The sequence below is a fragment of the Anomaloglossus baeobatrachus genome, chromosome 5, assembly GCF_048569485.1.
Source record: "Anomaloglossus baeobatrachus isolate aAnoBae1 chromosome 5, aAnoBae1.hap1, whole genome shotgun sequence".
In the NCBI taxonomy this organism is placed as follows: domain Eukaryota; kingdom Metazoa; phylum Chordata; class Amphibia; order Anura; family Aromobatidae; genus Anomaloglossus; species Anomaloglossus baeobatrachus.
The window spans coordinates 450428996-450456044 of record NC_134357.1 but is presented as its reverse complement, the minus strand read 5'-3'; the positions used below and the strand labels follow the sequence as shown (position 1 = coordinate 450456044).

The following is a 27049-nucleotide window of genomic DNA, read 5'->3' as shown; positions in this document are numbered from 1 at the left end:
CGGGCACCACTTCTGTATTTATCACCCACTCCTGGTTTTGGCACATGGCTTTGGTTTCTAAAGCTTCCATGTGACCGAAACGCAAAACCGAAACCTAGCAGGGCACAGCATTGAGATATTGGATCCATCAAACTATAACAAAAAACAACAGAATCGTAGTTGCAGCTTTGAATGTGATTGGAGTATTTTACATCTATTGTAGATCCTGCACTGCACGCCCTATACCCCTTTGGGTGTCTGTCCACGTACCAAAGATTGCATTAGATCTGAAGGATCCCCCCACATCATCCTGTCCCCCTAATGACCCCACACTCTCCTTATAAAGGCCCATATACCCACACGATGCAGAAATGAGTGATTTTGAGATCCAAACCATCAGTAAGCTGCAGCTCATATTCCGGCTCCTGTCAGATTCTCATTGATATATGGTCCTCGAGCCTGTTTATCAAGCGTCGCTGAGGGCGAAGAAGTCGGGGCATATTAATAGGAACCTATGAGATGCCCGGGATCACAATCCTAGGGATTAGGTGGAGGGCTCCATCCGTTTGCTTACTGCAGAGATGACCTGTGACCTTTGCGAAAAAAAAACAGCCTCACAGTAAGTTCTTTCCCTAGAACCGAGGTCCAGGACGGGATTTGCTGGGGGGGGAGATCTGTTTATTGCACACACAGTCCTTGGAAAGCTCTTGTTATCAACGTCCTCCCAAGTCCACACGTTAGTCCTATGTATGGAGTGACAGCTAACACTTGTGTAATATTAGGTTAGGGAGATTTCTGCCCACGAGCCTTCCTGACATTTTCCCACGTCCTGGCTTAGTTGCCATACATAACAGGTATCTACAGGGCGGTAGGACAGGCAGCATGAAGCTCCTTGCCCAAATATCAGGGAATGGCTTAAAGGGGTTGTTCACCTTTTAGAAATGAAAATGTTCTTATCAATTTTGGTCTAAAAGTCATATTGTAATTGAGTTTTATTACAAATTTTGCACCCCTTGCCTTCTACAGCCTTGAGTTTTGTGTCTATTGCTGCCTGCAGAATGGGTTAATGGAGAATCTTTAAAGGGTTATTCCCATCTCCAAGATCCTATCCCAATATGTAGTATGTTTATTAATAATATTAATAATAATAATAATAATAATAATAATAATAATAATAATATTCCCAAATACCTCCAATTAGAAATGCAGTATAGTTTTCCTGAATAGCTATGTCTCTTACCTCATGTGCAGGGCATTGCAGCTTAGGTATCCATGGTTACGACCACGACCAAGTAACTAACTGTAACTACCATATATGCATGGTCATAACTATGGATACCTAATGTCCTTCAATTCCCTGAACATAAGGTAAGCAACACAGCTAATCAGGAGAACTATACTACATTTCTAATTGGATGTATTTGCTAATATTATTATTATTATTATTATTACACCTACTACATATTAGGATAAGATCTTTGAGATGGGAATAGCCATTTTAAGTGAGCTCATTTTAATGTTCCAATAAAATATTTTTTTGTGTCTTTTTTTTCTGAGCTCCTCTCATGATTTGTGACAGGCAGAGCAGGGTGAAATTTAAAGGGGTAGTCCCATCTCCAAGATCCTATCCCAATATGTCGTAGGTGTAATAATAATAATATTAGCAAATACTGTACCTCTAAATAGAAATGTAGTATAGTTCTCCTGATTAGCTGTCTCTTACCTCATGTGCAGGACATTGCAGCTTAGGTATCCATGGTTATAACCACTCATATAGTGACAGTTAGTTGCTCATGGTCGTAACCATGGATACCTAAGCTGTAATGCCCTGCACATGAGGTAAGAGACAGCTAATCTGGAGAATTATACTACTTTTCTTATTGGAGGTATTTGCTAATATTAGTATCATTATTACACCTACTACATATTGGGATAGGATCTTTGAGAGGGCAATACCCCTTTAAGTAAAAAAAAAATCCACAGAGGAGGACAACCCCTTTAAGGGGAATCTATCAGTAAGCTTTTACATATGGAAGTAGTGGCATGACTGGATAGGCGCTCCCCCCCCCCAATATTAGTTACAAGAGAAAAGGTTTTGGTACCGTGTTAGCCAGTTGAAAAATGATTGACTGTTCTCAGTGAGAGAAACAAAATTATAATCTTGTTGTGATACCTTTTAATGGCTAATTAAAATAAAATGGTGTTACAAAGCAAGCTTTCGAGACATCTCAAGTCCCTTCATCAGGCATGGTATGACAAAATATCTGAAGAAAAATCAATATATTCATAAACAGGGCAGAGGCATTGTATAATAAAAGGACATTTAAATAAACACTGAGCTTAGAGGGTGAATCTTTAATTAGCTTTGATTAGTGGTGCGAACGTTTTATTGTCCCAATATCCCTGCAGGATCAGAGGTCTGGTGCCCTCACTGTCTCTGGAGCAGACTCCTCAGATTTTGTAGTGGGTCATAAATCCTCTTGACAGATCGAGTCCTGTGTCCACAGAGTTGAACATTTTAATACATTTGTATTCCCAGACCCTGCGATGGCTCTGTGATCTGAAGTTGCCTTTTAATATGACAACTTTTATGTGGTTTATGTTGTGTCTTGAAGCACAGAAATGTTTGGCCACAGGTAAATGTTTTGTTTGTTTTTTTACTGTAATTGTGTGGCGGTCAGTCAAAAAAAACCATTTACCTGTGGCCAAACATTTCTGTGCATCAGGACACAACATAAACCACATGAAAGCTGTCATATTACAAGGCAACTTCAGATCACAGAGCCATGGAAGGGTCTGGGAATACAAATGTATTAAAATGTTCAACTCCACAGTCAGGAGGATTTATGACCCACTACAAAATCTGAGGAGTCTGTTCCAGAGACTGCTAGGGCACCAGACCTCTGATCCTACATGGATATTGAGACAATAAAACGTTCGCACCACTAATCAAAGCTAATTAAGAATTCACTCTCCAAGCGCAGTGTTTGTTTATTTTAATGTACTTTTATTATGCCATCCCTCTGCTCTGTTTGTGTATATATTTGTGTTTCTTCAGATATTTTGTCACACCATGCCTGGTGAAGGGACCTGAGATGTCTCAAAAGTTTGCTTTGTAACATCATTTTATTTTATTTTAGTTAGCCATTAAAAGGTATCACAACAAGATTATAATTTTGTTTCTCTCACTGAGAAGGATCAATCATTTTCCCCCCAATAAAAATGATACCTTTCTTGTAGAGATCCGATGTGCCAGTCATGAGAAAACTAGCGTAGAAGCTGTATAGTGCATTGTGGGCAGGGCTTCTTCCATGTACATGGACACACCCACAATGCACTTATAGCCTGATTTACATATAGTTTCTAAGTTAGATTTTTTTTTTATCAGACTAGAGATCAGATTTAACAAAAAAGTTTTATTTTTACATGTAATTATTGATACTTTTAAGACAGATGCCCAGCAAAGATTGAAGCTATAGATCTCGCCATTGCTGCCTTGTTTGGTCATGAATAGAATACAAGAACAGCATCGTAGACTGACACTAAAAGCAATGGGAGACAGATGGCTGCATAGAAATGTAAAGAAGACTGACAAACATACTAATACTACTTTTTTTAACTATTCCAGCCAGAAAACATAGTCTGTGTGTCCCCCATTAGCCACATGGTGAAAATCATAGACTTTGGCCTTGCCCGGAGGTGAGTTCTGTGCCTATAGCTGTAGAGTGCCTTTTCATTGACATTTATATGTTCTGACCCCCTATCTCAATCCCCTCACTTATTCCCATAGGTATAAACCACAGAATAAGTTGAAAGTTTCTTTTGGGACCCCAGAATTTCTGTCACCAGAGGTCATCAACTATGATCATGTTTCTTTCCAGACAGACATGTGGAGTGTTGGCGTCATCACATACATGATGTAATATTATACAGTGTGACATGTCTGTGTACTGTATGTGTATGGACAGATATTGTGTTAAGTGTCCTTAGAGGGCAGTATTATAGTAGTCACTGTATATTATTTTATATGGGGACATTATTATAGTAGTTATATTCTTGTACATAGGGAACAGTATTATAGTAGTTATATTCTTGTACATAGGGAGCAGTATTATAGTAGTTATATTCTTGAACATAAGGGGCAGTATTATAGTAGTTATATTCTTGTACATAGAGGACAGTATTATAGTGGTTATATTCTTGTACATAGGGGCAGTATTATAGTAGTTATATGCTTGTACATGGGACAGTATTATAGTAGTTATATTCTTGTACATAGGGAGCAGTATTATATTAGTTATATTCTTGTACATAGGGGGCAGTATTATAGTAGTTATATTCTTGAACATAAGGGGCAGTATTATAGTAGTTATATTCTTGTACATAGAGGACAGTATTATAGTGGTTATATTCTTGTACATAGGGGCAGTATTATAGTAGTTATATTCTTGTACATATGGGGCAGTATTATAGCAGTTATATTCTTGTACATAGAAGGCAGTATTATAGTAGTTTTATACTTGTACATATGGGGCATTATTATAGTAGTTATATTCTTGTACATAGGGGGCAGTATTATAGTAGTTATATTCTTGTACATATGGGGCAGTATTATTGTAGTTATATTCTTGTACATAGAAGGCAGTATTATTGTAGTTATATTCTTGTACATAGAAGGCAGTATTATAGTAGTTATATTTTTGTATATAGAAAGCAGTATTAGGCTATGTGCCCACGCTGCGGATTTTGCGCGGATTTTGCCGCGGATTTGCCGCGGATTTCCCGAAAATCTGCAGCAGCGGCACTTCCAAGCCATTTCAATGGCATTTTGGAAATGCTGTGTCCATGCTGCGGATTTTTCCGCTGCGGATTTGCCGCGGATTTTGATCCGGAAAAATCTGCAGCATGTCAATTGTTTGGTGCAGATTTGGTGCGGATTTTTGGTTTTGAATGGGGAAAAAAAAAAAAAATCCGCATCAAAATCCGCGGCAAATCCGCGGGTGCGGATTTGCCGCGAAAGTCGCGGATTTTCAGGCAGAAAAATCCGCAGGTACATTCTACCGTGGACACATAGCCTTATAGGTATCTTGTAATTACTTGAACTATTCTATACCTCTTTGTTAGTGATGAATTTTGTACCTTCGCAGGGTAAGTGGGTTGTCCCCATTTCTAGGTGCTAATGACACAGAGACGATGAACAATGTATTGTTGGGAGATGCAGACTTTGATGAAGAACCTTTTGAGTTGGTGTCAGAAGAAGCCAAAAACTTTATATCCAACCTACTGGTGAGAGACATAAGGTCAGAACCCTGATCTCCACATTACACCTTAAATAACTATATTAGGCACACTATAGCCTGAAGTTTTGGGGATAGGTGTAATACCTTGTTCCTCATCCTTAGCACCCATGAGGTGCCCAGTGCTGTAAAAAATGACATCATGCTTTATAGGATATGTTAACATGCTAAGAATAATGCTTCTATTTGTATAGTGAGACTTAATCAATGTTACTTATCACCCTACACCCATAATAATGCTATTAATACAGTTGGCATGCCTGTGACAATAATAGGCACAGTACCAGCTGCAGTCAGAAGGTTTGCGAAATATAGTTTAATCTAGTGTAGACCTCCTGATGTGTGACCCGGCAATGTCTGGGCATTCAATCACTTCAATTCCACCGCCACCATCCTGTGACGACACCTCTGATGAGTGCTGACAGCTACATTATTCAGATAACTGTCACTATGTTACCGCACTGGAAGACAAAACGTCTCACGTACAAATAGAGCTGGATGGATGACAGGATCTACTACACAACGAATGTGATAATGTATGTAATCATGGGGGGATATTATTACACTATACAGCGGAGAAATAAGTATGTGATACACTGCCGATTTTGCAAGTTTTCCCACCTACAAAGAATGGAGAGGTCTGTAATTTTTATCATAGGTATACTTCCACTGTGACAGACAGAATAAAAATATACAGAAAATAACATTGTATGATTCTTAAATAATTAATTTGCATTTTATTGCATGAAATAAGGGATTTGACCATCTACCAACCAGCAAGAATTCTGGCTGTCACAGACCTGTTATTTTTTCTTTAAGAAGGCTTCCTAATCTGCACTCATTACTTCTATTAATTGCACCTGTTTGAACTCGTTACTTGTATAAAAGACACCAGTCCACACACTCAGTTAATCACACTCCAACCTCTCCACCATGGCCAAAACCAAAGAGCTGTCCAAGGATAAAATTGTAGACCTGCACAAGGCTGGCATGAGGTACAGAACAATAGGCAAGTAGCTTGGTGAGAAAACAACAACTGTTGGCACAATTATTAGAAAATAGTAGAAACACAGGCTGACTGACAATCTTACTCAGTCTTGGGCTCAATGTAAGATATCGCCTTGTGGGATAAGTATGATTCTGAGAAATTACATGGGAGGACCTGGTCAATGACCTGAAGAGAGCTAGGACCACAGTCTCAAAGATTACCATTAGTAACACACTATGCCGTTGGATTAAAATCCTGCAGGGCACACAAGGTCCCCCTGCTCACACCAGCACATGTCCAGGCCCAATTGAAGTTTGCCACTGACCATCTGGATGATCCAGAGGAGGCATGGGAGAAGGGCATGTGGTCAGATGAGGTCAAAATAGAACTTTTTGTTTTCAATTCCACTCGCCGTGTTTGCAGTAAGAAGGAGGATGAGTACAACCTTAAGAACATTGTCCCAATCATGAAGCATGGGAGTGGAAATATCATACTTTGGGTGTGCATTTCTGCAAGGGTGACAGGATGACTGCTTCATATTGAAGGGAGATTGGATGAGGTCATGTATTGCAAGATTTTGGCTAACAACCTCCTTCTCTCAGTAAGAGCATTGAAGATGGGTCTTGGCTGGGTCATCCAGCATGATAATGACCTGAAATACACAGCCAGGGCAACTAAGGAGTGACTCCGTAAGAAGAATTTTAAGGTCTTGGAGTGGCCTAGCTATCTACAGACCTGAACCCAATAGAAAATCTTTGGAGGGAAATGAACCTCAATTTTGCCCAGTGATAGCCCTGAAACATGAAAGATGTGGAGAAGACCTGTATGGAGGAGTGGGTCAAAATCCCTGCTGCAGTGTGTGCAAACCTGGTCAAGATCTACAGGAAACATCTGACCTCTATAATTGCAAACAAAGGTTTCTGTACCAAATATTAAATTCTGTTTTCTATTGTATCAGATACTTATTTCATGCAATAAAATGCAAATTAATTATTTAAAATAATACAATGTGATTTTCTGGATTTTTCGGGGATTCTGTCTGTCACAGTTGAAGTGTACCTACAATAAAAATTACAGACCTCTACATTCTTTGTAGGTGGGAAAAGTTGCAAAATCGGCAGTGTATCAAATACTTATTTTCCCCACTTTATAGTATACAGGTGCCAGTAGTAAAATAGTTATGTCCATTTACCGGCCAATTTCAAATAAGATGGGACCATTTGTAAAATATTAAGAAAATAAGAATGCAATAATTTAGAAAGCTCATGTAGACATATTTTATTCACAACAGAACAGAGGTTGAACTTTGGAGATTTTTATATTTTATTTTTAAAAAATTAACTCCTCTAGTAAAATGATTGCAGCAACACACCCCGAAAGGTTGGGACAGGGCCATGTCTACCATTGAGTAGCATCCCCTCTTCCTTTTACATTTTTCTGCAAACATTTGAAGGGAGGAGACAATTGCTGGAGTTTTGGGAGAGGAGCATTGTCCCATTCTTGTCTGATGTAGGTTTCTTGTTGCTCTTCAGACCTGGGTGTTAGGCTTTGTGCGCACGTTGCGTTTTTTTCCTGCGTTTTGGCTGCGTTTAAAACTGCACTGTGTCATTGTCAAAATGCATGCGTTGTGCTTCCCCAGCCAAGTCTATGAGAAGTCGGCAAATTCCATGCGTACGTTGCTTTTTTAAACGCAGCGTTTTGGATGCCAAATATTTGACAAAATCGATGCGTTTAAAAAAGCAGCATGTCACTTCTTTTGTGTGTTTTGGTTGTATTTTCCAACCATTGAAATCAATGAGGTATTGCAAAACGCAACCAAAATGTTTAGCTGCGCGCTTGCACTGCATTTTTGTTGCGTTCTGCATGCTTTTTTGACAAAAAAAAGCAGGTCTTTCGGTCTCTCTCTGTCTTTCGGTCTCTCTCTGTCTGTCAATCTCTCTCCCTCTCTGTGTCGGTCGGTCTTTCCCTCTCTCTTTCGTACTCACCGATCACCGGCGCATCGCTGCACGGCTGTCACAAAGCCCCAGCAGCTTCTCCAGCTTTTGAAAATGCCAGCCGCTCATTATTCCATCTCGTACTCAATGCTTCCCCCGCCCACCGGCGCCGATGATTGGTTGCATTCAGACGCGCCCCCACGCTGAGGGACAGCTATCTAACTGCAACCAATCACAGCCGCCGGTGGGCGGGTGTATATCGTGCAGTAAAATAAATAATTTAAAAAAAACAAAAAGGCGTGCGGTCCCCCCCAATTTTGATACCAGCCAAGGTAAAGCCACATGGCTGAAGGCTGGTATTCACAAGATGGGGAGCCCCACGTTATGGGGACCCCCCCAGCCTAAAAATATCAGCCAGCAGCCGCCCAGAATTGCCGCATCCATTAGATGCGACAGTCCTGGGACTCTACCCGGCTCATTCCAAATTGCCCTGGTGCGGTGGCAATCAGGGTAATAAGGAGTTAATGGCAGCCCATAGCTGCCACTAAGTCCTAGGTTAATCATGGAAGGCGTCTATAAGATACCTCCCATGAATAATCTGTAAGTATAAGAAAATAAACACATACACCCAAAAAATCCTTTATTTGGAATAAAAGACAAAAAAGCCCCCTCTTTCACCACTTTATTAATCCCCAAACAGCCCTCCAGGTCCGACGTGATCCACACGAGGTCCCATGACACTTTCAGCTCCGGTACATTTCAAGCTGACAGCGAGCGGCCACAGACCACGACCGCTCTCTGTGAGCTCCACAGAGCAACTAAAGTGAGTCGCGCTATCAGCGATGACGTCACTCAGGTTACCCGCGGCCACCGCTGGATCCTCCAACTGTGACAGCAAGTTGCCCGAGTGACTGAAGTGAGCCGCTTGATCAGCGGTGCCCTCACTTTGGTGATTTGCAGTCTCGGGTGGAGGACTTCAGCCGGCCATGGGTAACCTGAGTGATGGCACCGCTGATCGTGCGGCTCACTGCAGTCACTCAAGGGATTTGCGGTCACCAGTGAGTCCTTCACCGGTGACCGCAAATCAGGCCGCGGCCCAGAGACAGTGTCGCGCGATGACAATGAAGTCTGGTGAAGTTCATCCGAGTTCATTCTGATCATGCGGCTCTGTCTCGCAGCCAGCCATGGAGATGTAGCAGAGCCGAGTTGGACCGCTGTCAAAAATGCATCCAAAATGCATTCAAAACGCATTCAAAATGCATAAAAAATGCATGCGTTTTGGATGCATTTTTTGTCAAACGCAGTGTTTACAGTTGTCCAGTCTGCAAAAGGGTGCATTTTTTTTCTGCAGTTGACAGAACGCATCGAGCGCACATACCCTTAGCCAGATTTTGTGTTATAAATGCACCAAATGTTTTCTATTTGTGAAAGGTCTGGACTGTAGGCAGCCAGTTGATCACCAGAACTCCTCTTCTGTGGAGCCATGCTGTTGTGATGGATGAGGTGAAATGTGCAAGATCTTACCTGAAATAGAGGTTGTTTGGATAGGAGCAGATGTTCTTCTAAACCATCTACAGTATATAATACTGAGCACTGATGGTGTCTTTCATGTTTATACTGCTCCTGCAATAGGCACTAATGCAGCCCCATACGATCATAGATGCAGGAACCTGTGTGCTGATAACAAGCTGGATGGTCCCTCTTCCATTGATTCCACAGTTCACCCCATCTACGGTTTCCATGAAGCATTTCACATTTTGATCCATTTGACCACAGAACACTTTTCCATGTTACCTCAGGCTATTTTAAATTATCTTTGTGGATTGTAGCCTTTCTAGATTGTGTTGCTATAAGACTCCTTCTTTGCAAGATAGAGCTTTCTCTTTCATTTATGGCTTGCACAGGGAAATGTGCTCACAAAGAATAATTTTTTGGAAGTGTTCCAGAGACCATGCGCTGATTTGTACAACTGAATCATGCCTGGTTTTAATACAGTGCCGCCTGAGGGCCCGTAGATCACGAGTATCCAATATTGACCCTTGTCCATTGTGCACACCCATTGCTCCAGAATCTCCTCATCTTTGATGATATTATATACTATATATGGTGGGATATTCAAAGTCTTTGCAATTTTATGTTGCAAAATATTTTTTGTAAATCATTTTACAATTTTTAGGATTGGTGAATGTCTGATCATCTTCGCTTTTTAGAGACCCTGCCTCTCTAACATACTATTTTTATATTTTATATAGTTGAAAATTGACCCTCTAGTTGTTTTTCATTAATACAAATTACTTTTCCAGTCGTTTGTTCACCCTTTCCAATTTCTTTGAGACATATTACTACCATCAATTTCTAAATGAGTAAATTTTTTAAATTAAATGGAAAAATGTCTTCTATTCACCCCCTAATCTGTGTTCTGTTGTTAATAAAATATGGCTATAAGAGATATCTAAATCATTGTATTCTTGTTTTTTTTTATAGTTTACACCAACCTTTTTTGTAACTGGATTTGTAGTTATATTCGTGTACATAGGAGCAGCATTATACCATGTGCAGAATTATTAGGCAAGTTGTATTTTAGAGGACTTTTTTTATTATTGATCAACAACTATGTTCTTAATCAACCCAAAAGACGCATAAATATCAAAGCTTAATATTTTTGGAAGTTGGAGTGTTTTTTTTTAGATTTGGCTATCTTAGGAGGATATCTGTTTGTGCAGGTAACTATTACTGTGCAGAATTATTAGGCAACTTAATAAAAACCAAATATATTCCCATCTCACTTGTTTATTTTCACCAGGTAAACCAATATAACTGCACAAAATTTAGAAATAAACATTTCTGGCATGCAAAAACAAAACTCCAAAAAATTAGTGACCAATATAGCCACATTTCTTTCTGATGACACTCAGCAGCCTACAATCCATAGATTCTGTCAGTTGCTTGATCTGTTTACGATCAACATTGCGTGCAGCAGCCACCACAGCCTCCCAGACACTGTTCCAAGAGGTGTACTGTTTTCCCTCCCTGTAGATCTTACATGTTATGAGGGACCACAGGTTCTCTATGGGGTTCAGATCAGGTGAACAAGGGGGCCATATTATTATATTTTCATCCTTTAGACCTTTACTGGCCAGCCACGCTGTGGAGTAGTTGGATGCATGTGATGGAGCATTGTCCTGCATGAAATCATGGTTTTCTTGATCGATACCGACTTCTTCCTGTACCACTGCTTAAAGAAGTTGTCTTCCAGAAACTGGCAGTAGGTCTGAGAGTTGAGCTTCACTCCATCCTCAACTCGAAAAGGTCCCACAAGTTCATCTTTGATGATACCAGCCCATACCAGTACCCCACCTCTACCTTGCTGGCGTCTGAGTCGGAGTGGAGCTCTCTGCCCTTTACTGATCCAGCATCTGGCCCATCCATCTGGCCCATCAAGAGTCACTCACATTTCATCATTCCATAAAACCTTTAAAAAATCAGTCTTAGGGGAGTCAGGAGAATGATAGATGTTATGAATGTGGAGGACAGGAGGTGGATGACAGGTCGGGAAGTGTTGGATAAGTACAACCTTAATAGCTCACATGTCATCCAGTATGAACAATTGAAACATGGAATAATAGGAGACCTGGGTGTGGTTGGAAGAGAGCTGAACAGAAGTTCGATTGATGAGTTACTGGAATGTGATGTAACAAGTATAAATGTCTCTAAAATTTATCGATCGCTAAGGGGGGTGCTTATCTCACGGGAGGATAGTCGGACTTTAAAAGCGTGGGGGAAACAATTGGGAAGGGAAGAAGTGGTGGATGATATACTGAGAGGATGGGTACAAGTGCGGAAACATATTACCAATGAGAGATGGAGAGACACTCAATTCAGAATTCTACATAGGGCCATTATAGGTTTCAACATACCAGGTAGGGATAGGTGGTGTCCTAAGTGTCAAAAAGAAAAAACGGATATGCTGCATGGGCTATGGGAATGTGAGACAATCGCTAGGTTCTGGAACCAAGTCAGACTATTTGCCCAGTCAACATGGGGAATTTTCAGCAAACTAGACTTAATGGTGTGGATTTTCCACTCCTTTGAGGGAGGAGTAGGAGGAGGACCGAACACGCCGGAAAAGAGGAAATACGCAATAATGCATGACATAGCCATGATAGCTAAGCGTTGCATCTTAAAACACTGGATTCAAAGGGAGGGCCCATCCATAAAGGAGGTTGTGGGCGAACTACACAACCTTCTGAGGTGGGAAAAACTAGAAGCGGAGAGGGATAAAGATGGGTTGACAGCCAAGTTTTTTGTGAGATGGAGACATTTTATTGAAAGCCAATTCACACAGGGAGAAATAATTAACCTGATGGCACCTTTTGTTCACTCAGAGTGGTATATCCTGAGCGATATTCAGGACAGCCTGGGTAAACTGAGAATCACCTAGGAGGGGGCTCTGGCGGGAGGGGGAGACGAGACGGTTGGGAATACCAAGACACGCTAGCAAAATTGAAATCATTCAGGGACGACACAGAGATTTAACGAATTGTATTGCATATGTTATATTATATTTCATTACCTATGTTTTGGTTTAATGTTACTGTTAACTATCTTAAATCGAACAGCAACATGGAACTCCAAATTGGGGTATCACCCACCTCTATGTCACATTTTGTCAGACGAATGTTCTTCTTTTGCAATGATACTTGTCATGTTTTTACAAATTTGAAAAATCAATAAAAAACGTTTTGGAAAAAAAAAAAATCAGTCTTAAGATATTTCTTGGCCCAGTCTTTACGTTTTATCTTATGTTTCTTGTTCAAAGGTGGTCTTTTTTCAGCCTTCCTTACCTTGGCCATGTCCCTGAGTATGGCACACCTTGTGCTTTTTGATACTCCAGTAACGTTGCAGCTCTGATATATGGTCAAACTAGTGGCAAATGGCATCTTGGCAGCTTCACGCTTGATTTTCCACAATTCATGGGCAGTTATTTTGCGCCTTTTTTGCCCAACACACTTCTTGTGACCCTGTTGGCTATTTGCCATGAAATTCTTGATTGTTCGGTGATCTTGCTTCAAATGTTTGGCAATTTCAAGACTGCTGCATTCCTCTGCAAGACATCTCACAATTTTGGACTTTTCAGAGCCTGTCAAATCTCTTTTGACCCATTTTGCCAAAGGAAAGGAAGTTGCCTAATAATTAAGCACACCTTATATAGGGTGTTGATGTCATTACACCACACCCCTCCTCATTACAGAGATGCACATCACCTGATTTACTTAATTGGTAGTTGGCTCTCAAACCTATACAGCTTGGAGTAGGACAACATGTATAAAAAGTATCATGTGATCAAAATACTCATTTGCCTAATAATTCTGCACACGCTGTATAGTAGTTATATTCTTGTATATAGGGGGTAGTATTATAGTAGTTATATTCTTGTACATAGGAGCAGTATTATAGTAGTTATATTCTTGTACATAGGAGGCAAATATTATAGTAGTTATATTCATGTACATGAGGGCAGTAATACAGAAGTTTTATTTTTGTACATAGGTGGCAGTATTATAGAAACTATATTCTTGTGCATTTACTCGTATAGTAAAGTATCATTCAATTACTTTTTCCATTGTGGAGCAGTCATTTTGATTGATTTTTTTTTTTATTAACCTCTGACGTGTGCTTCTTCTCAGTGGGCGTATGATTGCCGGTGAGTGTCTCAAGCACCCGTGGCTCAATGATCTTGCTAGAAAGGCTAAGCTTTGCAACCGTCTTCTGAAATCACAGATAGAGCTGAGGAAATACATGATGAGGAGACGCTGGAAGGTTTGTGTTTACAGCTGTCTTAATCCTGTAGTTATCGTGTCATGCATGTCATTTTGATGGCGACATCTTCTTGGCACAGGATTACCAGTATCTTGAGTTGAGCTTATTCAGCTTTCTATGTCCTTCACCCTTGTGTCCTCCCATTTACACTATTCATTCAAGGTTAGTCATTAGCCAGTGTGAACTCAACAAATTATTATAATTATTATTTATTATTATTATAGTGCCATTCATTCCATGGCGCTTTACATGTGAAAAAGGGAGGGCATACATAGACAAGTACAATAATCATGAGCAATACAAAACAGACTGGTACAGGAGGAGACGACCCTGCCCGCGAGGACTTACAATCAACAAGAATCCAAAATCAGCACTATCCCCAATAATAACAATAATATCCACTAGCCCTTGATTTATCTTCCTTCGTAAGTTACAGCTTTACCATGATACAAAGACGCATTTCCTTATACCCAGGATCTCAAGTGTATTCTGCACACAAAAACCACAAAACAAATAGATAGAAATGTAATTATTAAAAGGCAAAAACTAAGCTAATAGAAGCATTTCACAACATATATTTCAACACCACAGATATTCTACACAGATTTAACTAAATTGGCCAAGTAATGTGCTTCGTCTGTCTCTTTCCAGGTCTGTCTCTTTCCAGGTCTGTCTCTTTCCAGGTCTGTCTCTTTCCAGGTCTGTCTCTTTCCAGGTCTGTCTCTTTCCAGGTCTGTCTCTTTCCAGGTCTGTCTCTTTCCAGGTCTGTCTCTTTCCAGGTCTGTCTCTTTCCCCGTCTGTCTCTTTCCCCGTCTGTCTCTTTCCAGGTCTTTCTCTGTTTGTCTCTTTCACCGTTTGTCTTTGTCTATCTCTCTGTCTGTCTCTCTCTCTGTCTCTCTCTATCTGTCTCCCCACCAACATCTTATTACCTCACATATAAGCTTCATATACTATGAATGTCTTTTGTTCCTATAGCAACCAATCACAGCTCTTACTAATAACCTGTAGTTACAGGCTCCATTTACTTTAAGGGAGGCATGTTTTTTGGAGAGTAACTGTAAAGCGCGGGGTTAAATTTTCCTGTCAAAACATAGTCTATGACATTCCCTGGGTCACATGAGGTGTCTGTGCAAAATTTTGTGATTGTAAATGCGACGGTGCAGATACACTTTTTGTTTCACTTTTTCCCCATTATGGAGATAGGGGCAAAATTGATTGGTAAATTGGAACGCGCGGGGTTAAAATTTCGCCTCACAACATAGCCTATGACGCTCTTGGGGTCCAGCACCCGGTGCTGCCCGGGATAGTAACTGTCTCTCTGTTCCTCTCCCATTCTCTGTCTGTCTCCCGCTCTGTATATACCTCTCTATCTCGCTATCTCTTTGTCTGTCTCTTTCCCTGTCTGTCTCTGACTTTCTCTGTCTCTTTCTCCATCTGTCTCAATCTCTTTCCCTATCTGTCTATCTCTTTCCCTGTCTGTCTGTCTGTCTATCTATCTCTGTCACTTTCCCTGTCTCTCTTTCCCTCTGTCCCTTTCCCTGTGTCTGTCTCTTTGTCTGTCTCTTTACCTGTCTTTGTCTGTCTCTTACCCTGTCTGTCTCTTTCCCTCTCTTTCCTTGTCTGTCTGTTTCCCTGTGTCTGTCTCTGTCTCTTTGTCTGTGTCTTTCTCTTTACCTGTCTGTGTCTGTCTTTTAACCTTTCTCTCTTTCCCTGTCTGTCTCTTTCCCTGTCAGTCTGTCTCTTTGTCTGTGTCTGTCTCTTTGTGTCTGTCTCTTACCCTGTCTGTGTCTGCCTCTTTCCCTGACTGTGTCTGTCTCTTTCCCTGGCTGCATTGTGACACGCCAACATTCCATTTAAGGGCGTGGCTGCGCATTCCTCTGAAGTTCTGGCTGCACTGTGGCTCCCAGCTCCATTCGCTTTAATGGAGGCAGGTTTTTTGGTGAATTACTGTAACGCGCGGGGTTAAAATTTCCCCTCAAAACATAGCCTATGACGCTCTGGGGGTCCAGAAGTGTGAGTGTGCAAAACTTTGTGGCTGTAGCTGCGACAGTGCAGATGCCAATCTCGGACAAACACACACAGCTTTATATATTACTAGCTGTACTACCCGGCTTTGACCGGGTTAATAACTGCTATTAACAAAATAGAATGTATTAACAAAAATGTATTCTGCACACAAAAACCACAAAACAAATAGATAGAGATGTAATTATTAAATTGTTGCCTATATTAACCAATCAGAGCTCAGATTAATTAACTGTAGCAAAATAGAAGCTAAGCTGTGATTGGTTGCTATTGGCAGCCTGATAAATCTCCAGGCAACAGAAAGCCCTCCCCCTTGACAGTATACAGTGCCTACAAGTAGTATTCAACCCCCTGCAGATTTAGCAGGTTTGATAAGATGCAAATAAGTTAGAGCCTGCAAACTTCAAACAAGAGCAGGATTTATTAACAGATGCATAAATCTTACAAACCAACAAGTTATGTTGCTCAGTTAAATTTTAATAAATTTTCAACATAAAAGTGTGGGTCAATTATTATTCAACCCCTAGGTTTAATATTTTGTGGAATAACCCTTATTTGCAATTACAGCTAATAATCGTCTTTTATAAGACCTGATCAGGCGGCACAGGTCTCTGGAGTTATCTTGGCTCACTCCTCCATGCAGATCTTCTCCAAGTTATCTAGGTTCTTTGCGTGTCTCATGTGGACTTTAATCTTGAGCTCCTTCCACAAGTTTTCAATTGGGTTAAGGTCAGGAGACTGACTAGGCCACTGCAACACCTTGGTTTTTTCCCTCTTGAACCAGGCCTTGGTTTTCTTGGCTGTGTGCTTTGGGTCGTTGTCTTGTTGGAAGATGAAATGACGACCCATCTTAAGATCCTTGATGGAGGAGCGGAGGTTCTTGGCCAAAATCACCAGGTAGGCCGTGCTATCCATCTTCCCATGGATACGGACCAGATGGCCAGGCCCCTTGGCTGAGAAACAGCCCCACAGCATGATGCTGCCACCACCATGCTTGACTGTAGGGATGGTATTCTTGGGGTCGTATACAGTGCCATCCAGTCTCCAAACGTCACTTGTGTGGTTGGCACCAAAGATCTCGATCTTGGTCTCATCAGACCAGAGAACCTTGAACCAGTCTGTCTCAGAGTCCTCCAAGTGATCATGAGCAAACTGTAGACGAGCCTTGACATGACGCTTTGAAAGTAAAGGTACCTTACGAGCTCGTCTGGAACGGAGACCATTGCGGTGGAGTACGTTACTTATGGTATTGACTGAAACCAATGTCCCCACTGCCATGAGATCTTCCCGGAGCTCCTTCCTTGTTGTCCTTGGGTTAGCCTTGACGCTTCGGACAAGCCTGGCCTCGGCACGGGAGGAAACTTTCAAAGGCTGTCCAAGCCGTGGAAGGCTAACAGTAGTTCCATAAGCCTTCCACTTCCGGATGATGCTCCCAACAGTAGAGACAGATAGGCCCAACTCCTTGGAAAGGGTTTTGTACCCCTTGCCAGCCTTGTGACCCTCCACGATCTTGTCTCTGATGGCCTTGGAATGCTCCTTTGTCTTTCCCATGTTGACCATGTATGAGTGCTGTTCACAAGTTTGGGGAGGGTCTTAATTAGTCAGAAAAGGCTGGAAAAATAAATAATTAATCCAAACAAGTGAAGCTCATTGTTCTTTGTGCCTGAAATACTACTTAATATTTTAGGGGAACCAAACAGAATTCTGGTGGTTTGAGGGGTTGAATAATAAATGACCCTCTGAATAAACTTTTCTCAATTTAAAAAAAAAAAAAAAAAAGAAATAACATTCTTTTTTGCTGCAGTGCATTTCACACTTCCAGGCTGATCTACAGTCCAAATGTCACAATGCCAAGTTAATACCGAATGTGTAAACCTGCTAAATCTGCATGGGGTTGAATACTACTTGTAGGCACTGTATATTAGCTCACACATACACATAATAGACAGGTCATGTGACTGACAGCTGCCGTATTTCCTATGTGGTACATTTATTGTTCTTGTAGTTTGGCTGCTTATTAATCAGATTTTTATTTTTGAAGGACAATACCAGACTTGTGTGTGTTTAGGGCGATTATGTGGCGAGGTTGGTGTATGTGTGGTGAGATGTGTGCTGAGGGTGGTATATGTGTTCAAGTACGTGGTAGTGTGGGGCGCATTTTGTGTGTGTGTTCATATCCCGGAGTGTGGTGAGTATCCCATGTCGGGTCCCCACCTTAGCAACTGTATGGTATATACTCTTTGGCGCTATCGCTCTCATTCTTTAAGTCCCCCTTGTTCACATCTGGCAGCTGTCAATTTGCCCCCAACACTTTTCGTTTCACTTTTTCCCCATTATGTAGATAGGGGCAAAATTGATTGGTAAATTGGACCGCGCGGGGTTCAAATTTCGCCTCGCAACATAGCACTCGGCGCTGCCCGGGATAGTAACTGTCTCTCTGTTTCTTTCCCATTCTCTGTCTGTCTCCCCCTCTGTATATATGTCTCTGTCTCTCTCTCTATCTCTTTGTCTATCTATCTCTTTCCCTGTCTGTCTCTTTCCCTCTCTTTCCCTGTCTGTCTCTTTCCTTGTCAGTCTGTCTCTTTGTCTGTGTCTGCCTCTTTCCCTGTCTGTGTCTGTCTGTTTCCCTGGCTGCATTGTGACACGCCAACATTCCATATAAGGGCGTGGCTGCGCATTCTTCTGAAGTTCTGGCTGCACTGTGGCTCCCAGCTCCATTCGCTTTAATGGAGGCAGGTTTTTTGGTGAATAACTATAAAGAGCGGGATTAAAATTTCCCCTCAAAAAATAGCCTATGACGCTCTCGGGGTCCAGAAGTGTGAGTGTGCAAAATTTTGTGGCTGTAGCTGCGACGGTGCAAATGCCAATCCCGGACATACATACACACACACATACACACATTCAGCTTTATATATTAGATTATTATTATAGTGCCATTAATTCCATGGCGCTTTAAATGTGAAAAAGGGAGGGCATACATAGACAAGTACAATAATCATGAGCAATACAAAACAACCTGGTACAGGAGGAGACGACCCTGCCTGCGAGGACTAACAATCTACAAGAATCCAAAATCAGCACTATCCCCAATAATAACAATAATATCCACTAGCCCTTGATTTATCTTCCTTCGTAAGTTACAGCTTTATCATGATACAAAGTCGCATTTCCTTATACCCAGGAAGTCAAGTGTCTAGAAAAGCTTAATGCACAATATATGGTTGATGGATGTACAGCGCCTCTTTTTGTTTTCAACAGAAGAATGTATTTGCTGTGACGGCTGCTAACAGATTCATGAGGATGAGTAGCTCTGGATGTCTGGCCTCAATGGGCGAATGAGGATCTGGTGGAGAACCAAGGAAGGCAAGCCATACTTCTATAGCCATATCGAATGACCACTCGCCTCTTGAGCCTCCAGTATCTAAAATATCCTACAGGATTGAATTAAAGAAGAGGGATGGTTAAGCTTTAGTCCCTGGATAAAAATTATGATCCTCCTACCACCTCGTGAAGCCATCCTTGGAAAATACCTCAGTAGGATCATATGGATACCCTCTTGCTGGCGTGGGAGACCTCATGAATATCCTGTGGACCTGATCCTTCTATGTTGGACAGTAGCGATATATAAATAGCTTTGTGTTTTGGGTTTGTGATTTGTTTGCAGCTCTTTTGCAATGGTGCAAAACGCACGCTGCCTCCTCACTAGTGATGTCATAGGCTCATACGCTAACACATGCAATGACATCTCGCTGTATAGGAGCTCCACATCATTTACCGCTTTGGGTCTGCATTGTAATCTAGAATGACACGTTACATTTTCTTTGTTACATCTTCTAGTGTGACAATATTTTTGTACAATTGGAATAGTGTGTCACAAAGCTTTTGATAGAGATGCTGCTTGCTCCTGTTTTAAGCAGAGCTTGTGAAAACTCATACATTAGGTCAAGGTATAACTGCAACAACTCCATGTGTAACCAAACCAAGACCCTTGTGCACCTCTCGCACTAAGCAGTGTCCTGTAGGAGTAAAGCATAACCCCTGTGGAAGTTCCCGTATCCCTAGTTTGTTAATTCAGACATACAGTGGGTACGGAAAGTATTCAGACCCCTTTAAATTTTCAACTTTGTTTCATTGCAGCCATTTGGTAAATTCAAAAAAGTTCATTTTCTTCTCATTAATGTACACTCTACACCCCATCTCTTCAGAAAAAAAAACAGAAATGTAGAAATGTTTGCAAATTTATTAACCAAGAAAAACTGAAATATCACATGGTCATAAGTATGGGCAGCACGGTGGCTCAGTGGTTAGCACTGCAGTCTTGCAGCGCTGGGGTCCTGGGTTCAAATCCCACCAAGGACACCATCTGCAAGGAGTTTGTATGTTCTCCCTGTGTTTGCGTGGGTTTCCTCCGGGTTCTTCGGTTTCCTCCCACACTCCAAAGACATACAGATAGGGACTTAGATTGTGAGCCCCAATGGGGACAGAATTGCCAATGTATGTAAAGCGCTGTGGAATTAATAGCGCTAAATAAATGAATAAAATGATAAAATGAAATGAAGTATTCAGACCCTTTGCTCATTATTGAGTAAAAGCCTCCTTTTGAGCTAATGCAGCCATGAGTCTTCTTAGGAATGATGGAACAAGTTTTTCACACCTGGATTTGGGGATCCTCTGCTATTCTTCCTTACAGATCCTCTCCAGTTCCCTCAGGTTGGATGATGAACGTTGGTGGATAGCCATTTTCTGGTCTTTCCAGAGATGCTCAATTGGGCTTAGGTCAGGGCTCTGGTGGGCCAGTCAAGAATGATCACAGAGTTGTTCTGAAGCCCGTCCTTTGTTATTTTAGCTGTGTGCTTAGGGTCATTGTCTTGTTGGAAGGTGAACCTTCGGCCAAGTCTGAGGTCCAGAGCACTCTGAAACAGGTTTTCTTCCAGGATATGTCTTGTACTTGGCCACATTTATCTTTCCTTCAATTGCAACCAGCCGTCCTGTCCCTGCAGTTGAAAAACACCCCCATAGCATGATGCTGCCACCACCATGTGGGATTGTATTAGGTAGGTGATGAGCAGTGCCTGGTTTTCTCCACACATACCACTTAGCATTATCACCAAAAAGTTCTATCTTCGTCTCATCATAACCAGAGAATCTTATTTCTCATAGTCTGGGAATCCTTTGTATGTTTGTTTGCAAACTCTATGTGGGCTTTTATATGTCTTGCACTGAGGAGAGGCTTCTGTCGGGCCATTGTGCCATAAAGGCCCGACTGGTGGAGGGCTGCAGTGATAGTTGACTATGTGGAACTTTCTCCCATCTCCCTACAGCATCTCTGGAGCTCAGCCACAGTGATCTTGGGGTTCTTCTTTACCTCTCTCACCAAGGCTCTTCTCCCACGATTGCTCAGTTTGGCTGGATGGCCAGGTCTAGGAAGACGTCTGGTGGTCCCAAACTTCATCCATTTAAGGATTATGGAAGCCAATATGCTCTTAGGAACCTTAAGTACTTCAGAAATTCTTTGTAACCTTGGCCAGATCTGTGTCTAGCCACAATTCTGTCTCTGAGCTTCTTGGCCAGTTCCTTTGACCTCATGATTCTCATTTGGTCTGATATGCACTGTGAGCTGAGGTCTTATATAGACAGGTGTGTGCCTTTCCAAATCAAATCCTATCAGTTTAATTAAACACAGCTGGACTCCAATGAAGGAGTAGAACCATCTCAAGGAGGATCACAAGGAAATGGACAGCATGTGAATTAAATATGAGTGTCTGAGCAAAGGGTCTGAATACTTATGACCATGTGATATGTCAGTTTTTCTTGTTTAATAAATTTGCAAAAATTTCTACATTTCTGTTATTTTTTTCTGACAAGATGGGGAGCAGAGTGTACATTAATGAGAAAAAAAAATTGAACTTTTTTGAATTTACCAAATGGCTGCAATGAAACAAAGAGTCAAAAATTTATAGGGGTCTGAATACTTTCTGTACCCACTGTACATATAGATAGGGAAGAAGTGCTCCAACTGGACCTCCCCCCCCTCTATACAGCTCCTAGAGCAGTTGCTGCTAATGCACATCTACCCCATGAAGCAATGTGGCAAGAGCATTTTTTCCCTTAATCTTCAGGTAACTTCCTCTACAGCCCAATATCTCATGTAAATATTCCTATCTAATGTAGTTGCAAAAGTAAAACACAGAGTAAAGGTACTGTCACACATAACGAGATCGCTAGCGAGATCGCAGCTGAGTCACCGTTTTGGTGACGCAGTTGCGATCCCGTTAGCGATCTCGTTATGTGTGACACTTACCAGCGATCAGGCCCCTGCTGTGAGATCTCTAGTCGTTGCAGAATGGTCCAGGCCATTTTCTTCAAAGGCGATGTCCTGCTGGGCAGGACACATCGCTGTGTTTGACACTGTGTAACAGGGTCACAGTGACTGCTGAGATCGTTATACAGGTTGCTACTGCGATCTGTATTGTTCTGCATCGCTGGTAAGATCTCACTCTGTGACATCTCACCTGCGACCTCCCAGCGACTTATCTGCGATCCCTATCAGGTCGCATCGTTTTTGGGATCGCAGGTAAGTCGTTATGTGTGAAGGTACCTTTAGGGGTACTTTACACGCTGCAACATCGCTAGCAATTGCTAGGGATGTCGAGCGCGATAGCACCCGCCCCCGTCGTGTGTTCGATATTGTGTAATTGCTGTCGTAGCGAACATTATTGCTACGGCAGCGTCACACGCAAATACCTTGACAGCGACGTCACTGTGACCGCCGAACAATCCCTCCCTCAAGGGGGAGGGGCGTTCGGCGTCATAGCGACGTCACTGCCACGTCACTAAGTGGCCGGCCAATAAAAGCGGAGGGGCGGAGATGAGCAGGACGTAACATCCCGCCCACCTCCTTCCTTCCGCATTGCCGGTGGACGCAGGTAAGATGACGTTTGTCGTTCCTGCGGTGTCACACATAGCGATGTGTGCTGCCGCAGGAACGACGAACAACATCGTACTTGTGGCAGCAGCGATATTTAGGAAATGAACGATGTGTCAACAAGCAATGATTTTTCACGTTTTTTTGCTCGTTGATCGTCGCTCATTTGTGTCACACGCTGCGATGTCGCTACCGGCGCCGGATGTGCGTCACTAACATTGTGACCCCGACGATATATCGGTAGCGATGTCACAGCGTGTAAAGCACCCTTACACTCCAGCATTTTTTTCTTCATGTATGATAATTCACAAGTGATATTCTATCAGTATAATTTGTTGCATCAACGCAAAGAGGAGGGGAGCCAGCACTGCTTATGAATGGCATGCAACAATGAAAAAATAAAAAGTGTAATATTCCCAAATTCATTCCTACTGTAACAATTCAATGAGATTTTTTGCAAATGATTGATCAATGATTTGAGCCCCCCTGCCCCGTCACAGCAAATCGCTATAGGGGGGTCCCTACACAATGTAATAAATTATTATCATACCATAATGTCTCATATAATGAGCAGGACCATATAAAAACACCACTTACCCGAGACATGTCTGAACCGCTCCCATGCTGCAAGGACTGACAACTGCGAATAAAGGCAGCCCAGGTGCCAGTATGTGTGGCAGAACCACACACACCAGCACAATGTCAGAACTGGCCCTCACAGTGCCAGACCAGCAAACATGGATGAGGGCGGAACAGGTTCAGGCAGGTGGTGCTTAAATAATGATGCCTGTGGAACTGTGGTAGCATGGTATGATAATAATTTATTACATCGTGTAGGGACCCCCCTATAGAGATTTGCCGTGACGGGGCAGGGGGGCTCAAATCATTGATCAATTATTTGCAAAAAATCTCATTGAATTGTTACAGTAGGAATGAATTTGGGAATATTACACTTTTTATTTTTTCATTGTTGCATGCCAAGTGTAACAAAGCACAAAAAGAAACAGGAAAAACTCATGTGAAAAAACAAATGCAATACAAAATGCGCTTTTTTTCAGCTACGTTTTGCCTGCCAAAACATGCTTTTTTATGCGCAGAAAAGAAGCACATAAAAAAGCAATGTGGGCACATAGCCTTACAATCCCCTGTATCACTGTCCAATCGGTGTCGCTGGTCCTGCTCAGCGCCTCCTCTGTCCCACTACATACCCCATCCTCCCGCTTTGCTTCATGTGCATGATGTGTCCTATGTTAGCCACACAGCGCACCCATTCTTACTCCTGCACAGGTGTATATCACTCTGCACTTAAGAGAACAAAGTATTGTAATGTGTATACGCGGGAGAGGGCAAAAAAAAGCACCAATGACCTGGAAGTAAAGCCAGCGCATGCGCAATACAGTACTTTGCTCTGCCCTCGGTAATGCAGAGTAGTATGCCTGCACAGGAACAATATTGGGGGCACTGTGTGGATGACATCCACATGAAGCAAGGCAGAAGGACATCAATTGTGGTTGAGAGAGAAGTAGCCAAGCAAGACCATGGATGTCCATTTGACTGGACTGTATCAGGATATTATAAAAGTTATTTCTTTTTGCGATGCAGATTGGGTTGGGGGCGTATACACAGGTTGTAGACTAAAGGTGGTGACCTTAGTTTATAGTGGAAAACCTGGTGACAGGTTCCGTTTCAACTTTTTATTATGAGCAGAGGTGGCACATAATCTCCAGTCTGACCATCAGTCCATGTTCTTCTATGTAGGCAGGAAGTCAGTCTCTGTGAACTAAAGGGTGAAATCACCTATCCGATCTATTCTGTTAGCTTTCAGAAGTCTCCTCACCTAAATGTGTCCTCCCTGTAAGATCTGATGGGAAGAAACCTATCACAAGCAGGAGGCAGGGGAGCTACGTGACATGGGATACATACATTACGTGTATGCCTTAGGTATACACAGGCTCAGTGCTGCAATAACAATTGCTGGAGTTGGACTTGCTGCTTTAACCTACATTCATTGGTGATCCTACCCTGGGATATCGCACTCACCAATGCTGCCATGTTAACAATCGGACTTTAGCACCTATGAGTGTTCATAAGTCACTATACGGCTTACTGCATATTTGCACAATATTTTTAAAAGCTATTTAGTAAACCATTATCAGCCAATCAGAATGTTTACTTTTTTTTTTTCTAACTGCAGAGAAATAATCTGATTGGCTGCTGCAGGACAATTAATGATGAATTTGATTATAGGAGCTTTGTAAAAACTGACACACTTATGTAGCTAATGAAGGGACAGATGGGGTGGGGCATGACAGTGGTATTCTCTGGGAATTCCTGTGACGTTCGGTCACGTTCCACACCCTCAGCCATGCACTACATATAAAATAGGATCAGTTTTGCAATGCATTGTAGTCATGGTCTCCCAGCAGTTGTGCGGAACTACAACTCCCATCAACTGTCAGGGCATGTTGAGTGTTGTAGATCCACAGACGTCTGCTTCATGGCATCCTGCAGGCTTCATTTTTATGTGAATATGGAATGCGAGTTGCAAGTTACTGAGTAGATGAAACTTAGTTGCCAAATTACTGTGAAGAAAGCCGAATGTATGACCTGTAATAAATGAGATCTGTATCTGTGAAGACTGGCATCATTATGGGGTACAAAACAACACCAAAAACAGAAGAGAAGAAAACCCAGACGTTCATAATAAAAAATACAACTTTATTAACATTTCAGTGTTCACACATTGCAGGATGGAGGTTAAAGGCCCCGTTACACGCAACAACATTGTCACGGAATTTGTGATGCACATCTGGCCTCATTAGCGACGTTGTTGCGTGTGAAACGCACGAACGACTGTTAACGATCAAAATTACTTACCTTATCGTTGCTCGTTGACACGCCGTCCATTTCCCAAATATCGTTGTTGTTGCAGGACGCAGGTTGTTTGTCGTTCCTGAGGCAGCACACATGGCTACGTGTGACACCCCGGGAACGAGGAACATCACCGTACCTGCGTCCAGCCAGCAACGAGGTGGGCGTATCTTTCCTTTGGCTGCTCTCCGCCCCTCTGCTTCAATTGGCCGCCTGCCGTGTGACGCCGCACGAACCGCCCCCTTAGAAAGGAGGCGGTTCGCCGGCCACAGCGACGTCGCAGGGAAGGTAAGTATGTGTGACGGGGCCTAACGATATTGTGCACCACGGGCAGCGATTTGCCCGTGACGCACAAACGATGGGGGCGGGTACGCTCGCTAGTGATCACGCTAGCGAGATCGCAGCGTGTAAAGTGGCCTTTAGAGGCCAAGTTTTCTTCAGCGCTCTATTGGGAGACCCAGACGATTGGGGTATAGCTACTGCCCTCCGGAGGCCACACAAAGCACTACACTAAAAAGTGCAAGGCCCCTCCCCTTCTGGCTATACCCCCCCGTGGTATCACGGGTTCTCCAGTTTTCAAGCTTTGTGCGAAGGAGGTCAGACATCCACGCATAGCTCCACAGATTTTAGTCAGCAGTAGCTGCTGACCATTTCGGATGGAAGAAAAGAGGGCCCATATAGGGCCCCCAGCATGCTCCCTTCTCACCCGTGGATGGTGTTGTAAGGTTGAGGTACCTATTGCTGGTACAGAGGCTGGAGCCCCACATGCTGTTTTCCTTCCACATCCCCTTGTAGGGCTCTGTGGAAGTGGGATCCTGCCGGCCTCTAAGCTCTGACGCCGGGCTCCATCCACAGACCCATTTGAACCTGATGGATACGGAGCAGGAGTACAATCAGGGACATGGCCCTGCATCATACAGGTACTCTGTGTCCCCGGCAGACACAGACACACTCCGGGCTGGCTGGGTGTTGTAGTGCGCCGGGGACCGTAACGATTGAGTTGGTGTTCCTGCAGTTTACTGGGGGACTTTTGTGTTGTGGGAACGCAGCGCAGACCCCCATTGGACCGGCGGCGCTGCTGTGACTTGTAGTGCGCCGGGGACACGCCGACCGCGCTTTTACGGCGGCGGCGTTTATAAATCCAGTCCCCGGCTTTTGCGGCCTAGCTCCGCTTCGTTCCCGCCCCCCACCCTGTCAATCAGGGTAGGGG

At 42.7% G+C, this 27049-nt stretch overlaps 1 protein-coding gene across 1 annotated transcript in view; it reads left to right on the top strand.

Moving 5' to 3' along the window:
* MYLK2 (myosin light chain kinase 2) overlaps window positions 1-23372 on the top strand; it is a 37288-nt gene extending 13916 nt beyond the window's left edge. Inside the window, 5 exon segments of the mRNA XM_075351780.1 lie at window positions 3608-3678; window positions 3770-3898; window positions 5127-5279; window positions 13886-14018; window positions 19302-23372. Coding sequence (XP_075207895.1) covers window positions 3608-3678; window positions 3770-3898; window positions 5127-5279; window positions 13886-14018; window positions 19302-19382 — 567 coding nt within the window. The 3' untranslated portion in view covers window positions 19383-23372.
* Window positions 23373-27049: the final 3677 nt, after the last annotated feature.